This window comes from Strix aluco, chromosome Z, assembly GCF_031877795.1.
Source record: "Strix aluco isolate bStrAlu1 chromosome Z, bStrAlu1.hap1, whole genome shotgun sequence".
NCBI classification, from domain to species: Eukaryota; Metazoa; Chordata; class Aves; order Strigiformes; family Strigidae; genus Strix; species Strix aluco.
The window spans coordinates 21,694,526-21,715,194 of NC_133971.1; the positions used below are offsets into that span (position 1 = coordinate 21,694,526).

General features: G+C 39.4%; 1 protein-coding gene across 9 annotated transcripts in view; it reads left to right on the forward strand.

Moving 5' to 3' along the window:
* The window catches only part of ELAVL2 (ELAV like RNA binding protein 2), a 102,972-nt gene that overhangs the window by 58,356 nt on the left and 23,947 nt on the right, over positions 1–20,669 (forward strand). For all 9 annotated transcript variants that reach the window (XM_074812767.1, XM_074812770.1, XM_074812772.1 and 6 more), the window contains one exon: positions 14,028–14,131. In XM_074812767.1, the coding sequence (XP_074668868.1) occupies positions 14,028–14,131 (104 nt within the window). The remainder of the gene's footprint in view (positions 1–14,027; positions 14,132–20,669) is intronic.

The following is a 20,669-nucleotide window of genomic DNA, read 5'->3' on the forward strand; positions in this document are numbered from 1 at the left end:
CAGTATATTGCATTATGGAAGCAAGACCTTAAACATGTACCAGGAACTTTTTTTAACCTCATGTGTTTATACTTATCTTGCTTATATGAAAGCACTTTATTTCTGCATTTTTGTTTCATTCATCATGGTATGCTTCAACTGACAGTTCTTGCCATAGAAATTTGCCAGGCTGACAGGTTTTCTTGTGCACAACTACAAAAAAGGATTTATTATACTATTCTCTGGATTTTTTTTGTCTTCCTGGAGTATGCTAAGTGTGAGTAGAAGTAGGTAGAAAGTTGTAGAAGGCAGAGAAGAAAAATGTGCAAGCCTCTGGTGTTAGTGATGTAATTCTTTAATCCACATGGAAAGGGAAAATAACTGTCACAAATATAGCTCAGATCCTGCACTTCATTCTATGACTCCTTTAACAATTTGTAAATCTATCAAATTCCAGTTATCAAAGGCACAGCCATGTTATCTTCAAGCTTTACACAGTATTGACCAGTTGTTTCAGTCACTTTGTTTTTAGCTTTTCTTATTTGAGACATTTGGTAGAACTGACTAAAACAGAAGGAGGCTTGTAGTCTGAATTATTTCCTGTTTTCTGAGTTTCTGGAGCTATTGAAGATAGAAGTTGATTTTTTTTTTTTTTCTCTTGGTCTTTCTGATACCTATGTCAGGTTAAGCCATGGCCCTTTTTGAAATGCTTTTGAACCCTAATGTTACTGCACAATGGTTATGAAGTCTTGCATCTTTAACAAGATGCATCAATTATCTCCCCCTCTTTTTTAAAACAAAAATTCCTCCTTCTGAAAGAATTTTGCTGTGTTTCTATAAGAATTATAGGAATTTGTGGAGACATATTTCACTTACAAGTAATGAAAATGTCAGCTTTTCTCAGAATATCCTTTTCCTGTGTGTAGTTACCAACTACAATGAGAATGGCTTGTTCTCTACTACTTGGTATTGCAGATTAGTAGTTCAGCTACCAAAAACTGACAGAAGGATATTCCCCTTTGACATAATTGCAAGGATGTAATTTTTGAGTTGACAGTTAACACTAGGGAAAGAATTTATCTTTTGACAGCAGTTTATCATTTTGTTTTTCAATCATCGGTAAAAACCAGAAAAAAACCCACGTGGTTGGTAGCAATACTACAAGTTAACTTTTGCAGAATGTGCCCTAGGGGGGAAGATAGTTCTCAGAAAATTTGATCATGGCACATCTCAGGATGTTCTTCAAAACTGAGATTAAGTACCAGATAGTCTGAAAGAAAAACAAAACTCCAACAACAGTATGTGTTAATGTGAAGTTTGAGAAAAGAATTTACATTCAAGTGTCATGCTAGTTTTTTACTTGGATGCACAAATTACTGCATGCTTCTAAACACCCCAGCAGAAGAACAGGATGCTTTATCCACCTGCTTATTATTTAAGGTGACTAGGTGGTACAATAGGGCAGAATATTTAATGCACTGCTGGCTGTATTTCTGACAAGGAACAAATTGTCTTCAAAAGACAAAACTTCCATCTGTGTAGAATATGTTACTGCTACTAGTGGTAAAAAATAAAGGGTAAAGTCAGCTTTCAAAAAGTAACTGATTTAGCATATTCTGTGGTATACTTTTACCTTAGCACAGTGAGGAGCTTCTACTTGTAGTATGATAAGCTAGTTTGTAAGAAAGCATGCTCTCTAGTTCAGTCATTGTTACTTCCAGCAGCTCATGGTTGTTAACAGTTATGTTTAAGTGTTAGTTAGTATGTTAGTAACCCTCTCTTCAGGCTTACTGATCATCTTTGATCAGGTTCATGTAAATCTCTAGCATCCCCAGTACCCCCTATCGTTGACTTTCTCTGCCTGCTGTGGGGAAGAACTGGAGCTGCAACTCTCATCTTTGTATCTGACATCAAGTTTGTGTTGATGAAGCAGGAGATGGTGCTCCTCACACTGCATCACCATGCAAGATATAAGGCAAGAGGATGGCATAAGGGTAGAATTGAATCTGGCCAAGATGAAAGTTCAGTTTCTCTTCCTGAAAAATTCTGATTTTTTTAGGATAACTTACAGCTCTGTTAATAGCTGTTTAATTACAGACATAATCTTATTGTATGGCAGGATGAACTGTCAAGTGCTTTGATCAGTGTTTGATCCTTGTCATTCAGTCCTCAACTTCTGTTTTTCCAGATTCAGAGCAATAGCTGAGAAACTGGGTTTGGGAGAAAGAGACATCAGGCTATCAAATATTGAAATCTAGTAGTGATCATGCTTTACAGGTGTTGTCTTGCAATCTGCCTAGCTTGCTAGCTCAGCAGTGTATGAGTGTTCAGTAAATAGAATCCATCTACTGGAGCTATGGGCGAACTGCAATTAAATTGGGAATTGCTTGTGGCTCATGCAGTTTCCCTCATGTTGCTGAAGCCGCTTTTAAATGCGGTTCAAGCTTTAATGCCAACTTCAAAGTACTGAAATTTGAACAACAATTTACGTTAAAAGTAAATGGGAAGAAGGAAACACTGATGATACTCTGTGCCTATTCTTTAGATCTTCTTAGAGACCATAGCTATATAGTTAGTTTTAGGTCCAGTTCTACAGTTAAGTGAACTGCATGTCTAGGGGTATGCTTCTACTTTTATTCAGTGTCAAAATAATACCATGGTAATCTTGGTGGTTTAAATCAGGCACAGTTGACAGCGGTGATTTATGAAGATGCAGTAACTTTTTTGAAAAAGAGCTGGTACTGGCTGAATGATCCACCTATCTTGGCACACAAGTGTTCTGTGGCTTTGTCTCAGGAGGATTACCGTAGCATATTCTGGAGCATTCTGATGTCCTGAATTGCAAAGTCAGACAAACAAAACATTTGAGTGTTTCTTACCCCTATATCTGAAACTCTTTATCAAACTCTTTATGCTCGTGAACTTGGACTACAGGCCAGAGGTGCTGTTGATCTTTTGGGCAGCCACACTGGCTTGCCTTGAGGACATCATAGGCTGTGACTACTTGCAGTTTTTAGGTTGCTCTTAACATAATGCTGTGTCTTTTATGCAATGTCACTTCTGCTTTTGTGTGCTAGTCAGAGAACAAATCTCCACTCTGAAATTTTAGACTTGTGAAAAATTATATGGGTTCGTGAGAGGAAATCAAATGAGAACCTTTATATATAGGCTCGTAATGTTGTCCTGTATGTTTCATTTAACAGCATTCTTCCACCAGTGTGTGCAGCTTTAGGAGCGATGAAAGGCAGAATGAAGCCTAATGTCAAGTTGCTCTGACCTTGACTTGGTCCTGTTTACAAAGATATGAAGCTGACTCGTTCTTACAGTACTTTAGTGGGTCTTCAACAAAGAACTTTGTACACAGAAACGGAAATTTACTGCTCTAAATAAAGTTACTTAGTTTATTGGAAATTGTGTTTGATGTAAAATGAATACTTGCATGGCTGGTGGCAGAATATGTATTAATATTCACTAGAAAATGGACTATTCTCTCTCAATCAAGGACAGGCCAGGAAATCTTCAAGGGGTAAAGCACTGAAGGCAGCATATGTAGCTGAAGTTAAATAATAACAAAACATTCTCAGTCTACTAGAATTCTTACCTTTTTTCTGTAGACTTGCAGACATTGAGTTTCAGCTCCTAGCCTTTATTACTTAACCTCAGAAGTATGTTCTTCACTGTCATATATTGATGCAAATAGTATGTAATTTTTTTGGAAGATAAGCTTTTTTAGCATTCCTTTGTGTGATATTATAGTTCTTGCTGGTTCCATTCATCTAATTCATTATTTTGCAATAAGATCTTTTTTGCAGAAGTTGAAGTAGCCTGAAACACCACTATACTGAAATCAATGACTTATTGTAGAAAAATCGTATTTTTTTTAAACGCCTGCTTATCTTCAGATTTTCTGGTTGCCTTCTGTGGAAGGTAAATTTGTGAATATGTGTTATTTACTATAGAGATTTTTAATCTTCCAGAGTATGATTAGTGTGTGCTTGTGGTAAATTTTTGTACTAGACCATGAAGCTAGTTTTATAGATTAGTGATGTGTATTAGTTTTCAGATGCATTATTAACTGTAAGTAGTGTTCTGGGGTTTTTGGATTTTTATTTAATATGCATATCAGGATAATCATTTGAAATTGATGTTACTGGGTTCTTCTAAGAGTTAGTATTGATAGCACTCAATTAATGAGGCTACTTTTCTTATGTTACTTCTAAGTGTTAAGGAGATTAGTCAGGAGGAGGAGAGGTGGAATTTACAAACCTAGCTCTGCTTGCTCCTTAGAATGAACCTGTTTTGTTTCATAGAACTCAGTCTTACTTTGTAACAAGTTGAGTACATACTGAAAAGGTTTAGCGAGCTCGGATGGTTGTAGTATTTGTTGTGGCTCTTTTTTTTGTGGAAAAAGTGATTACCTGAAGTTGTTGATTGTCTATTCTGTGTGGTCTGCAGACCTTACAGGAATGTTTAAGAATTCCAGACAAGGTGCAGGATTAGCGGGGTACTCTGGTAATTTAATCAACAATTACTTCCAAAAGGAAGCTTGCTCAGCCCTTGCATTGGGTATTCGATAGCTCTGGGAAACAGCAGCCAAGGACTCCCTCGTGTGGTGGGTGTGCCAGTCTTTCAAGGCATCTTGCCGCTGTTAAAAGTTTTGGTTCATGCAAGTAGGGAGGGCATGCTGAAATAATGCAAGTCGCTGACCCCGAGAAGAAATGCAGCAATAGGAACTCTTCTGGTACGGAACCTGCTGGCTTTTCAGCACCTGTTAGTCACTTGGTAACAATACCATTGTATACTGATGGAGCAGTGCGGAAAAAACATACCAGCAGTGTGCTCAAGCAAAGAGTTCTACAGTATTGGCTCTGGATTTTGACTGGGAAGGCAAGGTTCTAAGTCATGCAGGTAGGAAAATTGTTTTCAGCGGTAGCTATTTAGAGAGGAGAATCATGAGGACACAACTGGACAGCAGGAGACTTCAAGAGCAGAAGATAAGTAGGCTGGATATTTGCTAGAAAGTTCTGGGGTCAGACTTCACTTTTTTTGCCTGGAAAACGTTTAGAGAAGATATAGTAAATTACCAAGATGCTTTAATCAGTTATAAAATATAATAATCAGCTGCTCTCTAATCGTGATGTTATGCAGAAAACAACATGCATTCTTTCAGGAGTGGTAAAATGTTGCAAGACTACTGAAAATGCAGCACTTGAGTTCACTGTGCATTTGTAACCTTGCAGGGACTTCTCCTGTGTGATACAGCTCTCACAGTATTTCAGAAGTAGCTTTTTGAAAGGACTTACCTAACAACTCTTAAGTTAAAGCTTATACTTGTCTACCTTTCAAGCCTTTCTTTTAAAGTGTAACTGATTGTAAATGACACTTGAGCGCTTTCAGACAAACTCTTGTTAATAGGACTGCATAGTTCAAATGACTGAATTCTGTCTTACTACACATCCAGCCCAGTAGCATTGAGTAAAGAGCTGTTGAAGATGCTGCCCTTGGCGCTTTTGTCTGAAATAGTATTTCTTCTTGGTTCTGAGCTGTCAACAGGCTTTAGGGAATGTTCCTCCTGAAACTGAGTGGTAGGTTCATAGGTCATAGGTTGAAAACACAACAGAAGCATTTTACAGCAATTCTGCACTCCAGTGTCTAATATAAAATCAACTATAATCCTTTGGGCACTGCAGAAGGGAGCAGCTACACAGAGACATTCCTGCATATGGGTCTACTTAGTGAAGTCTTCTCTTGTTACACACTTTAGTCTCACTTTTTACTTTAACCTGTTTTCCAGGTTTATGGGTATAGTAGTCAAAGGGAGAGGATCGCTCTTGGCCTCCAAGGAAGTTGTCTGATCTGAAGGCTCTTGTCCTTTCTGTCCTTTTTGGAAGTGCAGCATGGCGGAATATAGCTGTTAACATGACAGGTATATTGAAGCTTTAGAAGACAAGCCACTGCCTGTGACTGTTGTAGCTGCTTCAAAGAAAAAGGAAGGATATTAATGTTGATGAGTATACTTCTTCCTGCAATAAAAGTTGTCAGGCAGGCCATTTTCCAGGGAGATTGAGAGGAGAGGCTGTAAAACATCTTAACTGCAGGCCTGGTGTGGTTGAGCAAAGTGGCCTGGTTCAGCTGTTAGTGCAACTCCTTAACATAACGGTAGAATCTTAATGCATCTTTGTTGGAAAGAAGAAAACAGGCTTGGTGGGAGTAGATAATTTAGTTTGGATTGTCTTAGTTTTTCTTACATTCCAGTATAGTTGAATTACTGTTTTGGAAATAAGTTCTGGATTTCCCAGAGAAACAGGAATCTTGGAAGATGCAGTAAAAATTATTTGAGAAGAACAAACTATGAAAAGATGGTAATTATGTATAGATTATCTAGAGAGAGTAAAACCTTTGTCATGTTATCCTGCACTTGTCTTTAACTGTTCATCACTATTTACAGGTGCTGCCCTCAGACCCATTGAGGCATAAATTGCTGCCTTGGACAGACAATCACCAGTAGCAGCTCAGCCTTTAAAGCTGTCTGCCAGTAGACAGACAATAGTGAGGAGGCACCAGCTTTTAGAGTGCAAACACTTTATTTGAATCTAGAGAAAAATTGTGCTTTCTATTATACTCAGAGTATACAATCTCTAAATTGACAACAAAGTAGAGGAGTGTGTATGCAACTGAGAATGGCAGCAGACACTGCAAAAAACAAGTGATGTCAGGTTCTACATTCAAATGGGGGATATGAGCTGTATTTACTGTGGAAGTGGACTTCAAGTGAAACCTTTAGATAACAGCAACCAGCAGGAAAATAGATGTCCTGTTGGTCCATACTCTTACTTGATGTTCTATTAATTGTCCTATCTAGAGTAATCTCTCTAGTTTGTGGTGAGTCTCACTAGCTAGTCTTCCAACACCGAGCTGGGGGATGCCTCAGGACACCTAGGCTCTTTCATGCAACCAAATGTTTTCTGCGTGAACACTTCTCCAGTATAGGACTTTTCTAGGTAGTAAAATTAATCAGAGTTCAGACAGGTTCGGTACTCTTTTTTTTTCATGTCACCAATTCACTTGCTTATCTCTGCATTATGAATGATTTGGGTAGTAACAGGGCAATAGGAAAAACTGCTTTGTCTGTATATCTCTTATTCCTCCCCAAGTTTGAGAGCTTTGCATAAGTAATTAATGGTGATCAAGTGAAGTGAGCTGGCTTGTAATTGCTTTTGAGCATTCAGTAATTTAGCAGCAAGTAGCTGTGCCTCATGGAAATGTACAGTGCAGTGTAGTGTTATCCTACAGTCCTGAGTTACCTTAAGGAAGAACTAGACTTGGCTTGGATTTTGTCAAACAACCAGTGAAGTTTCTAATCTTTTTGTAACTTCTTTACATGTGTCATGTCTCCAGTAGTCCGACCTAAGTCTTCATCATGATTTTTACTTCTAAAATTCAGTTCTTGGCACAGGAATCTGCTATAATCTGTATACTTTAAAATGTTGAAGCAGTTGCTGGAAATAACAAAGGAGCCCTTTCACCTAAGTAGAGTTCTAGAGTGAGATTATTCAGAAAGTTGAATGTTTTTGTTTTCAGGAGGAGGAAAATGTTGTTGATTTATCAGTTCTATTAAAAGGTCTCTATTCTGCTTTAAGGAGTATTGTTGCTACTCTTCAAAGCATTAAGAATGGACAACAGGTGTCAATTCTACTTTGTATGACTGCTTCTGTGGATAGCATCCATTTGGAACTTTCTCTGAATGTTGTATAGCAGAGTATTTTCTTTGGGGTCTTACAGCTGCGTGCAGTATTTAAATAGGCTTCACTTACAGTAAAAAAGTAAACATATGAAACAAGTTGGGCAGGATAGAACTAGCTTACTTGTGATTTTTCCTCTAAGTATTGTGAATTAGAGCCTTTTTGTTTTTAAAGCAAAAGAAAGTGACATTTTTCAAAGCACAGTAGTAAATTTAGGAGCACTGTGACCATGGCTATACCCTCCTTGTTCATTTTCCTCTTCCAAATTGAAACATTTTTGGTCTTCTGCTGATGGGTACCTATGAAGTCTGTCTACTTTTCTTCTCTAAATGCTGAATCAATGTGTTCTTTACTACTTATTTATTGTTAAATTACTTCATCTACACTTTTCTAGTGTGCATGTAGATCTCCACTCAGTCTCTGCTGAGCAGTCCTTTCAGACTGACTAGAACTGTACTGTTTGAAATTACTTTTTGTCCCTCTCCTCTCAAAATCCATTCCATATATTGACTATAATACCAAAAAGTAACTTGGCATTATCTAATAAATTACTCTTTAATTTGTGTAATCATCATACATGGTGGTCGAGTGATATTTATAAAGCTCATAAACTTGAAACATAAATGGAACAATTTCCTCCATTAAAGCAAGCAGCATAGTGCTTTCCAGTTCACATTTTCTCATAGACCGCATATGGTCAGTGATGCACATAGTGGTGGTTATAGCATGTCTGCGTTCAAAGAGATGCCTGACTGAAAGGATTTTTTGCCACTTAGACTTGAATTTGACTTTGTTGCAAGTGTCAGTTATATAAAACAAAAAATGTAATTAATGAATATGTACTTTCAAATCATAACATTTACTTTAAGTCCTTTGCTGTCTTAGAGGGTTGGGAGATGTCCTTCTACTGCTATGTAGGTTCTGGTTTTTTATCAGATTTTGTTGAAGCAAAACAAGTGAAACGTCTTTTTCTCATTCATTTCCTCATTCCTTCTAGGTCATTTTGTCATTTAGACTTTTCTTACTTCAGGTCACTTTTTCTACCAATCATTCACCTAACTTATTTTATTCTACACCATATTGTCTAATATTCATAGTGTCCAAATCATACAGTCTAGTAGAAAATACACAGAAACAGCTTTAAACAGTGCTGTGAAATAGCCACAAGAACTGTTGAGGAGAAGAAGCTCAACTGATTGAGTGTGTAACTTCCGAAGTATTGCTCACTTCTGCAAATGAGCAGAGTATTCCCCCTGAGGGTGATGAATTCTTTCTTCTTACTAGCAACAGTAATCACTCACAAAACTAAGAAACTCAGTCACTCTGTAGTCTCTTATCTGTGAGGTTGAGTAGGCCATAATTCTGTAGATCTATGAAAGGCCAAACTGGATGTTCAGAATACTTAAACACATTATAGTAGAGAAAGCACGAGGACAGCTAACTTGGAGAGGTGTCAGGTTTTTCAGGCTATAGTATCAGTAAGCACAAGTTGGAAAAACAGAGCTGAGCAAGAGACAGATGGAGCTGACCCTGTCTTAAAACAGTAGGAGACTAAGCTGCTTTTTGATATACATTTAAATCTGAGGACTATTTAATTTGTGGACAGCTACAGATTTACTTTCTTCTATCACCCCACTGTGGACTCAGACACATAATCTACTTTAAGTGTGTTACTAGACTTTGAAACAAGTGTGTGTTCTGCAGGAGATACCTGTCTTGGTGAGTGGAGTTTGGTGTAGAAGAGGCACAGATGGAAGAGTCCAGAGCTGTTTTCTGTCAGTGTTCAGTTTAATCCTTGCCTTCAGGCAATACAAGTTAGTCATTACAATCGTTAAATAATGATGTTTCTCTTCTTAGATATTCTAAGCACCTAGCCTCTGCTTGGTTTGCCTTGAAAGCAGAAAATTTAGACATTGAGAAGAGGGGAAAGCCTGCACAGAAGGAGAACTTGTTTGAATTTTATTGGCCAGGTATCTCTAATAAAATTTGTGTGCAGTGAGTATGCTGCTCTCTCTCCATGTGAAATCCACAATCAGATGGGACTTCTCTGGCTTGTACAGCCACAGTGGTATTAGTGTAAGTTTGGACTGAAGTTTGTACATCAGTGTGTGTTGGGTTTGTGTGTAGCGGGGAAGTGGTTACAGAGGTGACTCCTGTGAGAAGCTGTTGGAAGCTGTTGGACCTGCTGCTGGTGAAAGCTGAGCCAATTAGTGATGGTGACTGCACCTCTGTGATAATGTATTTAAGAAAGGAAAACCTGCAATGAGAAGAGTGAGATGTGAGAGGAACACCTATGAAGACACCAAGGTCAGCGTAGAAGGAGGGGGAGGAGGTGCTCCAGGAGCAGAGATTCCCCCGCAGCCCGTGGTGCAGCCCATGGTGAGGCAGCTGTGCCCTGCACCCATGGAGGTCCATGGTGGAGCAGATCTCCACCTGCAGCCCGGGGAGGAGCCCAGCCCGGAGCAGGGGGATGTGCCCGAAGGAGGCTGTGACCCCGCGGGAAGCCCGTGCTGGAGCAGGCTCCTGGCAGGACCTGTGGCCCCATGGAGAGAGGAGCCCACGCTGGAGCAGGTTTGCTGGCAGCACTTGTGACCCCGTGGGGGACCCACGCTGGAGCAGTCTGTTCCTGAGGGACTGCACCCCGGGGAAGGGACCCACGCTGGGGCAGTTCATGAAGAACTGCAGCCTGTGGGAAGGACCCATGTTGGAGAATTTTGTGGAGGACTGTCTCCCATGTCAGGGACCTCACGCTGGAGCAGGGGAAGAGAGTGAGGAGTCCTCTCCCTGAGGAGGAAGGAGCAGCAGAGACAATTGGTGATGAACTGACCACAACCCCCATTCCCTGCCCCCCTGCGCTGCTGAGGGGGGAGGAGGTAGAGAAATTGGGAGCAAAACTGAGCCTGGGAAGCACAGAGGTGTGAGAGGAAGGTGTTGTGAAAATTTCTTGCTATCCTACTCTAATTTGATTGGTAAATTAATTGTGGTGATGTTCAAATTAAATTGATCAGGTTTTTCTTCCCCAAGTCAGTTCTGTCTTCTGCCTGTGACCATAACTGGCGAGTTATCCCTCCCTGTCCCCTGAACCTTTTGTTATATTTTCTCTCCCCATTCCCCCAGGAGGAGGAGTGAATGGACAGCTGTGTGGTGCTCAGTTGCTGGCTGGGCCTAAACTGTGACACAGCGAAAGACTTAAGAGCTGAGCTTCTGAGTTCTTGTAACCCATTTGGCATGGCACTTTCCCACCAAGTGAGAAACACCACCAGCTGTCAGATGTACTTTACAATAATTGGGATATCTGGTGGGTTGTTTGAAATAGCTGCTTCTACTGCATTTTGTTAAATGCTTGTATTTTCTAAAACTCAGCTATCTGTATATGAACTGGCAAAGCTCTTAAACATCTTCCCTTAACACAAGCAGGAAAACTTGAGTGGTCCCTCAAGCATCTGATTCCAGAAATCAGTTTCAATTTCAAGTTATTTGTATTGCTTGTTGAGAGCCAAGATTCATCTTTCTTATGTGCTTCTTTGAAGGAAGTGATTTTTGCCTCTGCATTTTTGATAATGTGTAACTGAATCACTAATCTTCAGGCAAACCTTCAATCTCTTTAAGAAGTTTTACCTTTTCTTAACCTTTTCAAATATATAAGCCCTTTGAAATGTCAGACCTGAACACCTTTGAATTTTAGATGATAGCCCAAATTAAACAAAACTGAATTAAATAAATCATTCACAGAATCATGAGTGTGGAAGAGACTTCTGCTTGGGCCCCTCACTACAAAAAGGACATTGAATTACTCGAGCGTGTCCAGAGAAGGGCAACGAAGCTGGTGCAGGGTCTGGAGCACATGTCATACGAGGAGCGGCTGAGGGAACTGGGGGTGTTTAGTCTGGAGAAGAGGAGGCTGAGGGGAGACCTCATCGCCCTCTACAGCTACCTGAAAGGAGGTTGCAGAAAACTGGGGATGAGTCTCTTTAACCAAGTAACAAGCGATAGGACAAGAGGGAATGGCCTCAAGTTGCACCAGGGAAGGTTTAGACTAGATATTAGGAAGTATTTCTTTACAGAATGGGTTGTTAGGTGTTGGAATGGGCTGCCCAGGGAGGTGGTGGAGTCCCCATCCCTGGAGGTGTTTAAGAGTTGGGCTGACATAGCGCTGAGGGATATGGTGTAGTTGGGAACTGTCAGTGCTAGGTTAACGGTTGGACTAGATGATCTTCAAGGTCCTTTCCAACCTAGATGATTCTGTGATACAGATAATCTAATCAACTCTCCTTCCTCAAGCAAGTTCTCCCTGAGCAGGTTGCCCAGGACCATGTCCAGTCAGACTTTGAGTATCTCCAGGAATGGAGACTTCACAACCCCTCTGGGTGGCCTACTTCAGTGTTCCACCCCCCTCACAGTGAAAGCCTTTTTAACTGCAGAATTGCAGAATAAACCTGCGGAAATGAGTTCAAGCTTGGCCTGAATAAATCACTGGGTTTTGTTTGTGCAGTTTCCTAGGCTAGTCTACTAATATTCATCAAGCTTAACTAATAAAATGTCTCCAGCAGAACTAGTCATGACTGAGATCCTTTGTAACAGCTGGGTATGCTGTGGTCAGGGTGTTTTTAATGTGAGAAAGAGATAACATAAACAGAGGCATAGTAGAAATTTCTGCCCATCTTTTTTTGTTCGCTCTGGAATTAGAGTAGTGTATTGGGAACGCCTTACATGAAATAGCTTTCTCTTTGAGATTTGTAACGTCTTTTAAGGTTGTGGTTTAAATGGGTTCCTTCCTAGAGGATTAATAATAACACCAAAAATCAGCATTTCTATATTGGGAAGTAAGACTAAAATAAAAGCTTGCGCAAAAAGAGCCATTCCTTTAAGTTGCTCTTTTTTGGATACACTGCTGGGAAGTTTCTGCAGACAGTGGGAGTGATGGAGGTGACAGGTATAGAAATTGCTCTACTGTAATCAAACTAATAAGGAAAAAGGCACTTTGAGGATAAGGAACTTAGCTGTATCTAGGTAGAGCTGTAAATGATTACAGAAATGCTTCTGCGTGTTTCCATACTGTTTGTCACAAACATGGACTTGCTGAGGTTAGATGCACTTTTGGAGATCGTATAGTCCAACCACCTGCTCAGAGCAGGGTTGTCTAGAGCAGGTTGCTCAGGACTTCATCCAGTTGGGGTCTGGATGGTTTTTTGTTAACTTTGCATATGTTAACCTGTTCATGGTTTCATCTAACCAATTTATTTGTGTTTGTGTGGTGTTTTGGGGAGGAGATTGGAAGAATGGGGATAGTTTTGGGTTGGTGGTGTCCTTTAGCTTTCGGTGCTATGGTAGACTAATTTGCATGAAATTATGAATGCCAGCAGTGGTGGACTCGTTTCTGAGCCCTCTCTTGTTGTATTTAATCAATTACAAACTTCCCATCCAGAAGGATAGTATTCTTCCTAAGTGGTATCCTTTTATTATGTTAAATTTTTCTACCTATTTGCATCCTTGCATACTAAAAATATTTTTAAAGGCGCATGCTAGTAAGGATGGTATACTGTAGGAGGTTGTCAAGAGATGACTACTGCTAAACTCTCAAGTGTTTAAAGCTTAGAATACACTGTTAGAAATGGTCTGTGGTTCAATGAGCTAATTAAAAATGCTTTATGTCCATCTATCACCTGAATTACTGATGTTAAAAGAATTTGAAAATGTTGCATCTTTAGATTATGTTTAGCTCAGTTACTTGTACCAGTTGTTTTGAATATAAGAACAAAATGAGCCTTTAAATTCCTTGTTACTGGGAGACTGTATTTAGTGTGTGAATAACATCTGTAGAAATGTTTGGCTTCAAATTTGGCTCAAATTCTGGTATTGAAGTATATTTGAAACACTCATTTTCAAGCACTAGTCCAGAGTTTTACCACTGTAGTTTTTGTGTTCAATTTAAAAGTTCAAAAGTGAGCAGTGGCTTTTTGATGCTGTCTTAATCTTGAAGCTCCTGAACTACTCCTAGTCTCTAGCAGATCATAACAAACTCCTGAACCTATTTTGCATAGCAATTTTTAAGTCTTTGATTAAACTGACTGTAGTCATTTCTGCGTTGAACTTAAGGCAGTCCATGGGAACAAAGGAAGCTAGTTAAAAAACACTAACCTTACTAGAAAAATTAGGTGTTGTGAGCCTTTGAAACTATCTGGGGCACATACTGTTCTTTAATAGAAGCAATTTTTGCTCAGTGTGTCTATATAGGTTTTAAACACTGTTAGTTAACCATTCTGTAGCACTGCAGTACTGATGATCACTCTTCCTCTTTTTGATCAGGACAGAGCTTGGGTTATGGCTTTGTGAACTACGTTGACCCCAAGGATGCTGAAAAAGCCATCAACACTCTGAATGGATTGAGACTTCAAACTAAAACCATAAAAGTATGTAGTGTTAACTATGATTTAAAGAAACTGTAGTGTTTTGACTTGTTGATCAGATGCATGATTTCTTTTCCAAGTTTAACTTAAGCATTCTGATGTCAATAGAATAGACTAGGGCTTCACTATGTAGCAGATGGTTAGTCCTTTGTAGTCTGTTTAGAGTTAGATAATGATTAAGTATAGAAAATTTTGATTTTTAATGCACCTGATAACATTTTAGATGTGAGCTTGAATTGTTTTGAGAAATTGTGATGTATGCTTTATTGCATATAGCCTGAACACTACACTATGTGCCTCCTCCTTACTTTCTCAAAGAAGATTGTGTAAATTTCTTATTAATACTACCTTTTTCATGTTGCTAGTGTCTTGTTTATCTTACAAATTCTTAAAATGAAATGCTGAAATAACTATTGTGGTTATCTATGAATTACTGTACTCCTAGGGCTCTAGTCTCTAGGTCTCTAATGTTTTGGATTCCTGTTTGTGTTGTAACTCCTGCACGTCTTGTTTACTAAATTCAGTTTCTTGAATTTCTAGAAGCAGAAATATCAAGAGCTACTTATTCTCATCTACTGTCTTAATCCATTATCAGAAGAGTGAGGATACTCATTTGAGCAGTTGTTTGAGCTCTGAAATCTTGAGAGGGGAGATATAATAAAATTTGTCAGGGAATGCAGACCTCTGAATATGTTTCACAGGTGGTGTTGCCTGAAGGCAATCCATGTTCCAACCAGCCCATTCTTCCTCATTAAACAGCAGGGTTTGCTAGCTGATCACTTGGATAGTGACTGCCCTCTAACTAGGCTCGTGTTTGAGCCATAAGATAAAGCTCACCTCTGAAAAGCTTTGTACTTAAGCAGGGCAGAACCACTTAAAGATGATTGAGACAAAAATAAGATGGCAGTAATTATGGTTAGAATGCCTGATCTGTTCTGGATTTATAAATTTTATAAAGTGGATTACACTGTTTAAAAGCAGTATTTCAAGTTTCAACAGTGAATCATGGCTCACAATAACATTGTATGAGAGACATAGATAGATGCTTTGCTGCAGAAAGCTCCTTGCATGCTTCTGGCAGACTTCTTGCCCATGGGCAGTCTCTTCCATTTTCTGCTTTGGGGGAAAATTGAGGAAAGTCATTTCACTCTCTGGGTTATTTGAAGCTGTCTTTTGGGTGGTGGTGAGAAAGGGAATGGGTTTGCATTCCAGTAGTATTGCAGGTACACTGTATCTTTGCATTTAATGTCTTGGATTAGACAAATTAAAAATGCATCTGTCCGGGGTGGTAAATTGGAAGTTCTGGTGACTGTATAGCCAAGCAAAAAAAGATGTTTTAGAGAATCAAGCCAGGTCTCCCAAATCAAAATGATGCCTTAAGGGGGTTGCCAGTGACTGACTTTATAGTGCCAATTTATGAATTCTTAATCCTCTTTCACCATCATCACCATCATCATCATTGTGATTAATGCAAACAGTTACTGTACTTTTGCAACAAAATTGTAAAAAAAAAAAGTGTGGGGGGGGAAAAGTGAAAATGGAGTAGACTGATGTGGGTGGTAACAGTGGTGCTTTTCCTTTTCTTCCTTACTTCCCAGGACACAAAAGTAAACCATAGGTTATAAACAATACCAGACTGACCCTTGCAGTGAATCTAAAGCTTATGTATAAATTTTCAGGGATTTGTGCCTTAGATGTCCTTAGCTAGAGAAAATCTGAAAAGTTTGAGTTGTCACAAGCCGAAATTGTGATTTCTTCACCAAAATAAAGAACATTTCTAGTTAGAGGAAAGAAAAAGTATCTGTAAATGTTTCTTGTTCATGTAACATAATTCTGCCTCTACCCACATTTAGGCCTGCTTAACTTCAGCAGCATCTTTCAGTATTAGTGTACATGACTTGAGGGGGGAAAAACTGCTTTACTCTTCCTTCTTGGACACAATCTGAGTTTCAGGCCAAGTTTTCATGACTCGAATCTCCCAAGATGCTGTTTAAAGAGGTTGGCTTTTACAGTCTTCCACACTGCAGAAGGAACAGAGGCTTAGGGGGATCCCTAATGTGTTTTAAGACTAAGACTAACTGTATATTGTACAGTTGCTCCACCCGTTAAAAGATGTCTCTGTGGCAGTGACTTGAAAGGAGATTTACCAAGAGTGTCTGCCTTTATCTGTGAAACGACAGAAATGCCCAGCCTACAGTGAAATACTTGGTAATTTACGTATTTCTCAGATCAGCCTGGAGGCAATACTGAGCAGAAGTGAAGTTGATGTCTGAGGCATTTGCTGCCTCTGGGGCAACATCTGGGGTGGAGAGATTCACTTACGAGATGTCAGTACCAGGACCTTTGCAGAGACTACTTAGTTTAGACCACAGTGTTCCTATTTGTCCAGAGTTGATACTTCAATTAAAAAAAAAATAAAAATCTGTTTGGCAAACTCAGAATCCAACCCTCAGATTTACTTTCAGCTTTAAAAAATGGGTATCATTGAGTTTTATGTATATATGCCTTCATATGAAAAATGATGGACTAGGATAGTGTTAGTGGATATTTTGACTTCAGAAGAAAAAAATTAGATGCTTGTTCACTCTGTAGGACTCTGGGACTTCTGTAGAAATGTTTAAGTTGTTCCCTAGCTTGATGGTAATAGAGTTTGTTTTCTGTTAGTCTACAAAACTGAAAGGAACCTTGTTGGTTAGGTGATGGACCTTTACATTGTGGCAAAACAGAGTGTTCCCACTCAGAGGGAATTGTCCTGATCTTGATGTGTGGTGCTCTAGACGGGCCATGATGCATACCTCTGATCCACTACTTCTTTACTAGCCTGTTAGTCATTGGGTGTATTTCTCTGATCCTTAAAAGGGGATGCCACCTACTGTTACCTTGAAATAAAATACATTGAAAAGGTGGATTTGCAAAATGCTGGCTTAAGTTTTTCAGTCTAGGTAGCGATACAAAAACTTGCTACCTGACACCTTTGTGAAAAGAACATCATATGGAATGTTTTATGGAATACTTTATTGAACTATTTGCAATGTATCTTCACCAACTTTCAGATCTGTATCTCCAAAGCCAGTCATAGCAGTCTTAGTCTTGTCTAACCTGCTATCAGTTGTGTTGCCTTCTGATTTGACCTGAATATTAGAACTGTGGGGTGGATATGCACTGATGTTGAAGGCACATCGAGGTGTGTTAGATACCTGAACTCTGCTCTGCTAGGCAAGGTACCTACACATATTAGTGGTGCCCTCTGTGGCATAATTTGATTTATTTGCAATGTAAACAGGCTTACTTGTATTGCAGGTAGCCTGTCAAGTTTGGGCTTCATTTAATTATGCATCTTTAGTGTGAAAACAAGCTGTATCTTGGAAAAGGTGAAACATTTTCTGTGGCTTCTCTTTTGGAAGAAGCAGCTGCTGGGAAGCACTTTGGCTCTGCTCTTCATAAGTGCCAGTGAAAATGAGGATTTCTGTGCCTGGAGTGTTTTGGGTTTTTTTTCTGCTTACCCACTTTCTTGTCCATGACTTTTCATTTGGGTTGTCCTGGAAAGATCAGTTCTTCCCAAACATGGAAAACTCAGGGGAGCAAACAACATACGAAAGTCACTAACTTGCACATAATGATAAGAAAATTCAGTGCATGTGTTGTTGGCTTGGTGTCTGCTTGGAAGAGGGGAAATCCTCAGTGGCTTCCTCTCCCCTTGCTCCTGGGAAGCTTCCTTCAAATAAAAAAGTCACAGGTGAATTTATTATGAGATTATCTGAATAGGAATATCTTTCAGTGTGGTGTAAAAGACTTCTATACTAACAAGAAAGTGTAGTAAGATTCTCTGTCTAGGGTGGGCAAACAAATGGCATATCCTTGAACTTGCATAGGGCTGTGTGAGATGCTCAGTAGGAGGCAGCTTTTTCCCTAGATTTTTAGGGGTAGCAGGAGGACACAGGAAAATCTGTTGTTTTTCTCCATGGATGCTAGACTGCTTGAATAATGGACATGGTCTTCTGGGGATCATAGCTTTCAAGGGAACACTGCAGATGACAGTAATGCAGTGCAGGTTCCTCCCTTGCAAGGTGAACTGGGGCTGAGGAGCTTCCTGCTGTCCTGTCCCCAGCTCTCCAGTGTGAGAGGGCCTGAAGTGGTAGAGCCTTTGCATGCGAAAGCTGGCAGATGACTTTTACTCATGAATGCTTGTGATGGTGGATGCAAATATGCATTGGAAAGGGGAAAAAAAAATAGTTTGTCCAGGCTAGAGTCCTAGGAGTTGTCATTTTTTTTATAAGATAGCATTGATTATCTAGCTGTATTTTACCTAGCTAGGGCTTCTTAAAAATCAGATTTAGTAAGACTTCCTCCTCTTTTAAATTCTTTGGACTATTAGGGTGTTTACATGGGTAATTATCACCTGTCAGGGGAATAGAAATTTAAGAAATATTTTATCTAAAGTATTAAATCTGTGGGTTTTCTTCCCACTCCTTTATAGCTTTGCATATATTAAAAAAAAAATCAGACTTAACATGTAACATTCTGCCAACTTCCTGTTGGAACAGAGTTTGACAAGTTCTTTGGCTACAAGCACAGATGTCCTACTTTGCCATCATCACCTAGTTAACTGCCCTACTGTAGAAAGCAGTGTAATGAGAAGAGCTAGTTATGACTTCAGTAGAAAAATGAATGCTATCAGCTTTACCAGTGCCCAAAGAAGTGCAGTACAGCAAGGGAAGACTTAAAATGAGGGATGTGCCACAAGTTTATTGGTGTCCTCTGAGGCAGCGTCCTTAAAACTTGGCATTATGTAATGCAATTCCACTTGCTGCCTCGAACCATTACTTAGATTGACAATTAGATTAATTTTAAAGGAATTATCCTCTAACTGTGCTCAGGATCTTGACCCTTCCAAACTTCCATCTGTGGTAGTACTCTTGAAAAAGCCATGTATGCTTAATGGCAAATAACAAAATGCTGAAAAAAAATTATTCTAGTTTGGTTTCTGAGTTAGTGCAGCAGGTAGAACTGAGATTGTTCATGTCTTCACCATTTATACTTGTAGAAGAAAATTTTAGGAGTCTCATTCTTTGTAGTAATTTTTTCATTAACTAATGTCCCTGGGGAGCAATGAAATATGAGTTGTGTAAAAAGTCTATTAAAATACCAGAGGTAAGTGAGCTGTGAAGGTGAGAGAAACCCTCCTTACCTTCTTGATTTTTTTTTTTTCTTCCAGCACTAAAGAACATTGCTCTAGTGAGTAGCAATAGGGGATCCTATTTGGAGGTTTAATTAAAGCTAGTGAGCTTTACTGATGCTATCAATCAGCAAAGATTGAGAGAGGGGGCATGGTGCCAGACCATTTAGTGGTCTTGACAGGGTAATTAAATACCTCAGGACTGTATTGTCAAGGTAAAATTGAAGTGCTCTAGCAGATCTGAAGCAGAAGAACAATTTGTCTTGGAACAAAGGTAAAGGTGTTTTTTCCCTTAAATTTCTACAGGAGTTATATAAATGGTAATTATACAATCTTTTAGCTATGTTACAGTTAAAGCTTTGACAGCACTTCCATTTTAAACCCCCTCCCCACCCCACACATTCATTTTCACCCCCAGCTAAAATTTGTTCTTCACTTGAAATTTAAATCCCTTCAGAATTTGAATGTTACTTAACCAGCTTAAGCTGGCTGCTTGTTTTTCGTGTTGCTGAATAACATTGAGAGGAGGATTCACTTGTGAATGCATATTGCTGTCACTTGCTGTAAACTACATTACGGCCACACGGTTACTCATTAATGCCTAACCACTCTGAGGAAGATAACACAGTGTGTCAGACTGAACTACAAAATGTGCTAATCGCACCTTTGGCAACTACACAGATTGTTTTCTGTTTGGACCCCAAGTGCTGTGTTGCAGCTGATTAGAGTTTATTGCAAGCGTCTGTCCCTGTCTTTCCTAGGGCAGAGAATCCGTAGACCAATGCAGCTCACCCTAAGGCTGCTGAGCAAGTTTGCAGCCAGAAACCTCAGTGGTTCAGTAAGGTTCTTTCTGAGCCTGCATAGGGGGTTTCTGACACAGAAATGGAGATGTTAAAAGGGACCAACAGTACTATATGGAGCTGAAGGAAGACTGCAAGCATTGCTCAAAAGCCAAGCTCTAAGTAAGTGAAAATAGCCAACAAAACCAACAAAGAACTGCTTGTTACTACTCAGATCAATGATGCATCTTTCTGCCCTCCTCATGCTATGCAAAATCCTTTAAGGTAGGATATGGCTTTCTGCACAGGTTCAGAATGCTGCATGGAGACCTGTTCGGGGTTTTTTAAAATGCAAATACTTGTTTTCTCCATATGAATGCCTTTACTATTGTAAAATATGGCTACACTTATTTTTGAAATTATGAATGTCTTGAGATATGTTGACCTCTAAGCTAGTGGCTTTCAAGTTCTTTGACATATTCACACTCTTGAGTGTCTTTCATCCATACAGTAACAGTTTTTCCTGAAAGGTTGTAAGATATTCTAGTGAAGTGGTAACTGTAAGTGGCATTGGATATGTTTTGTG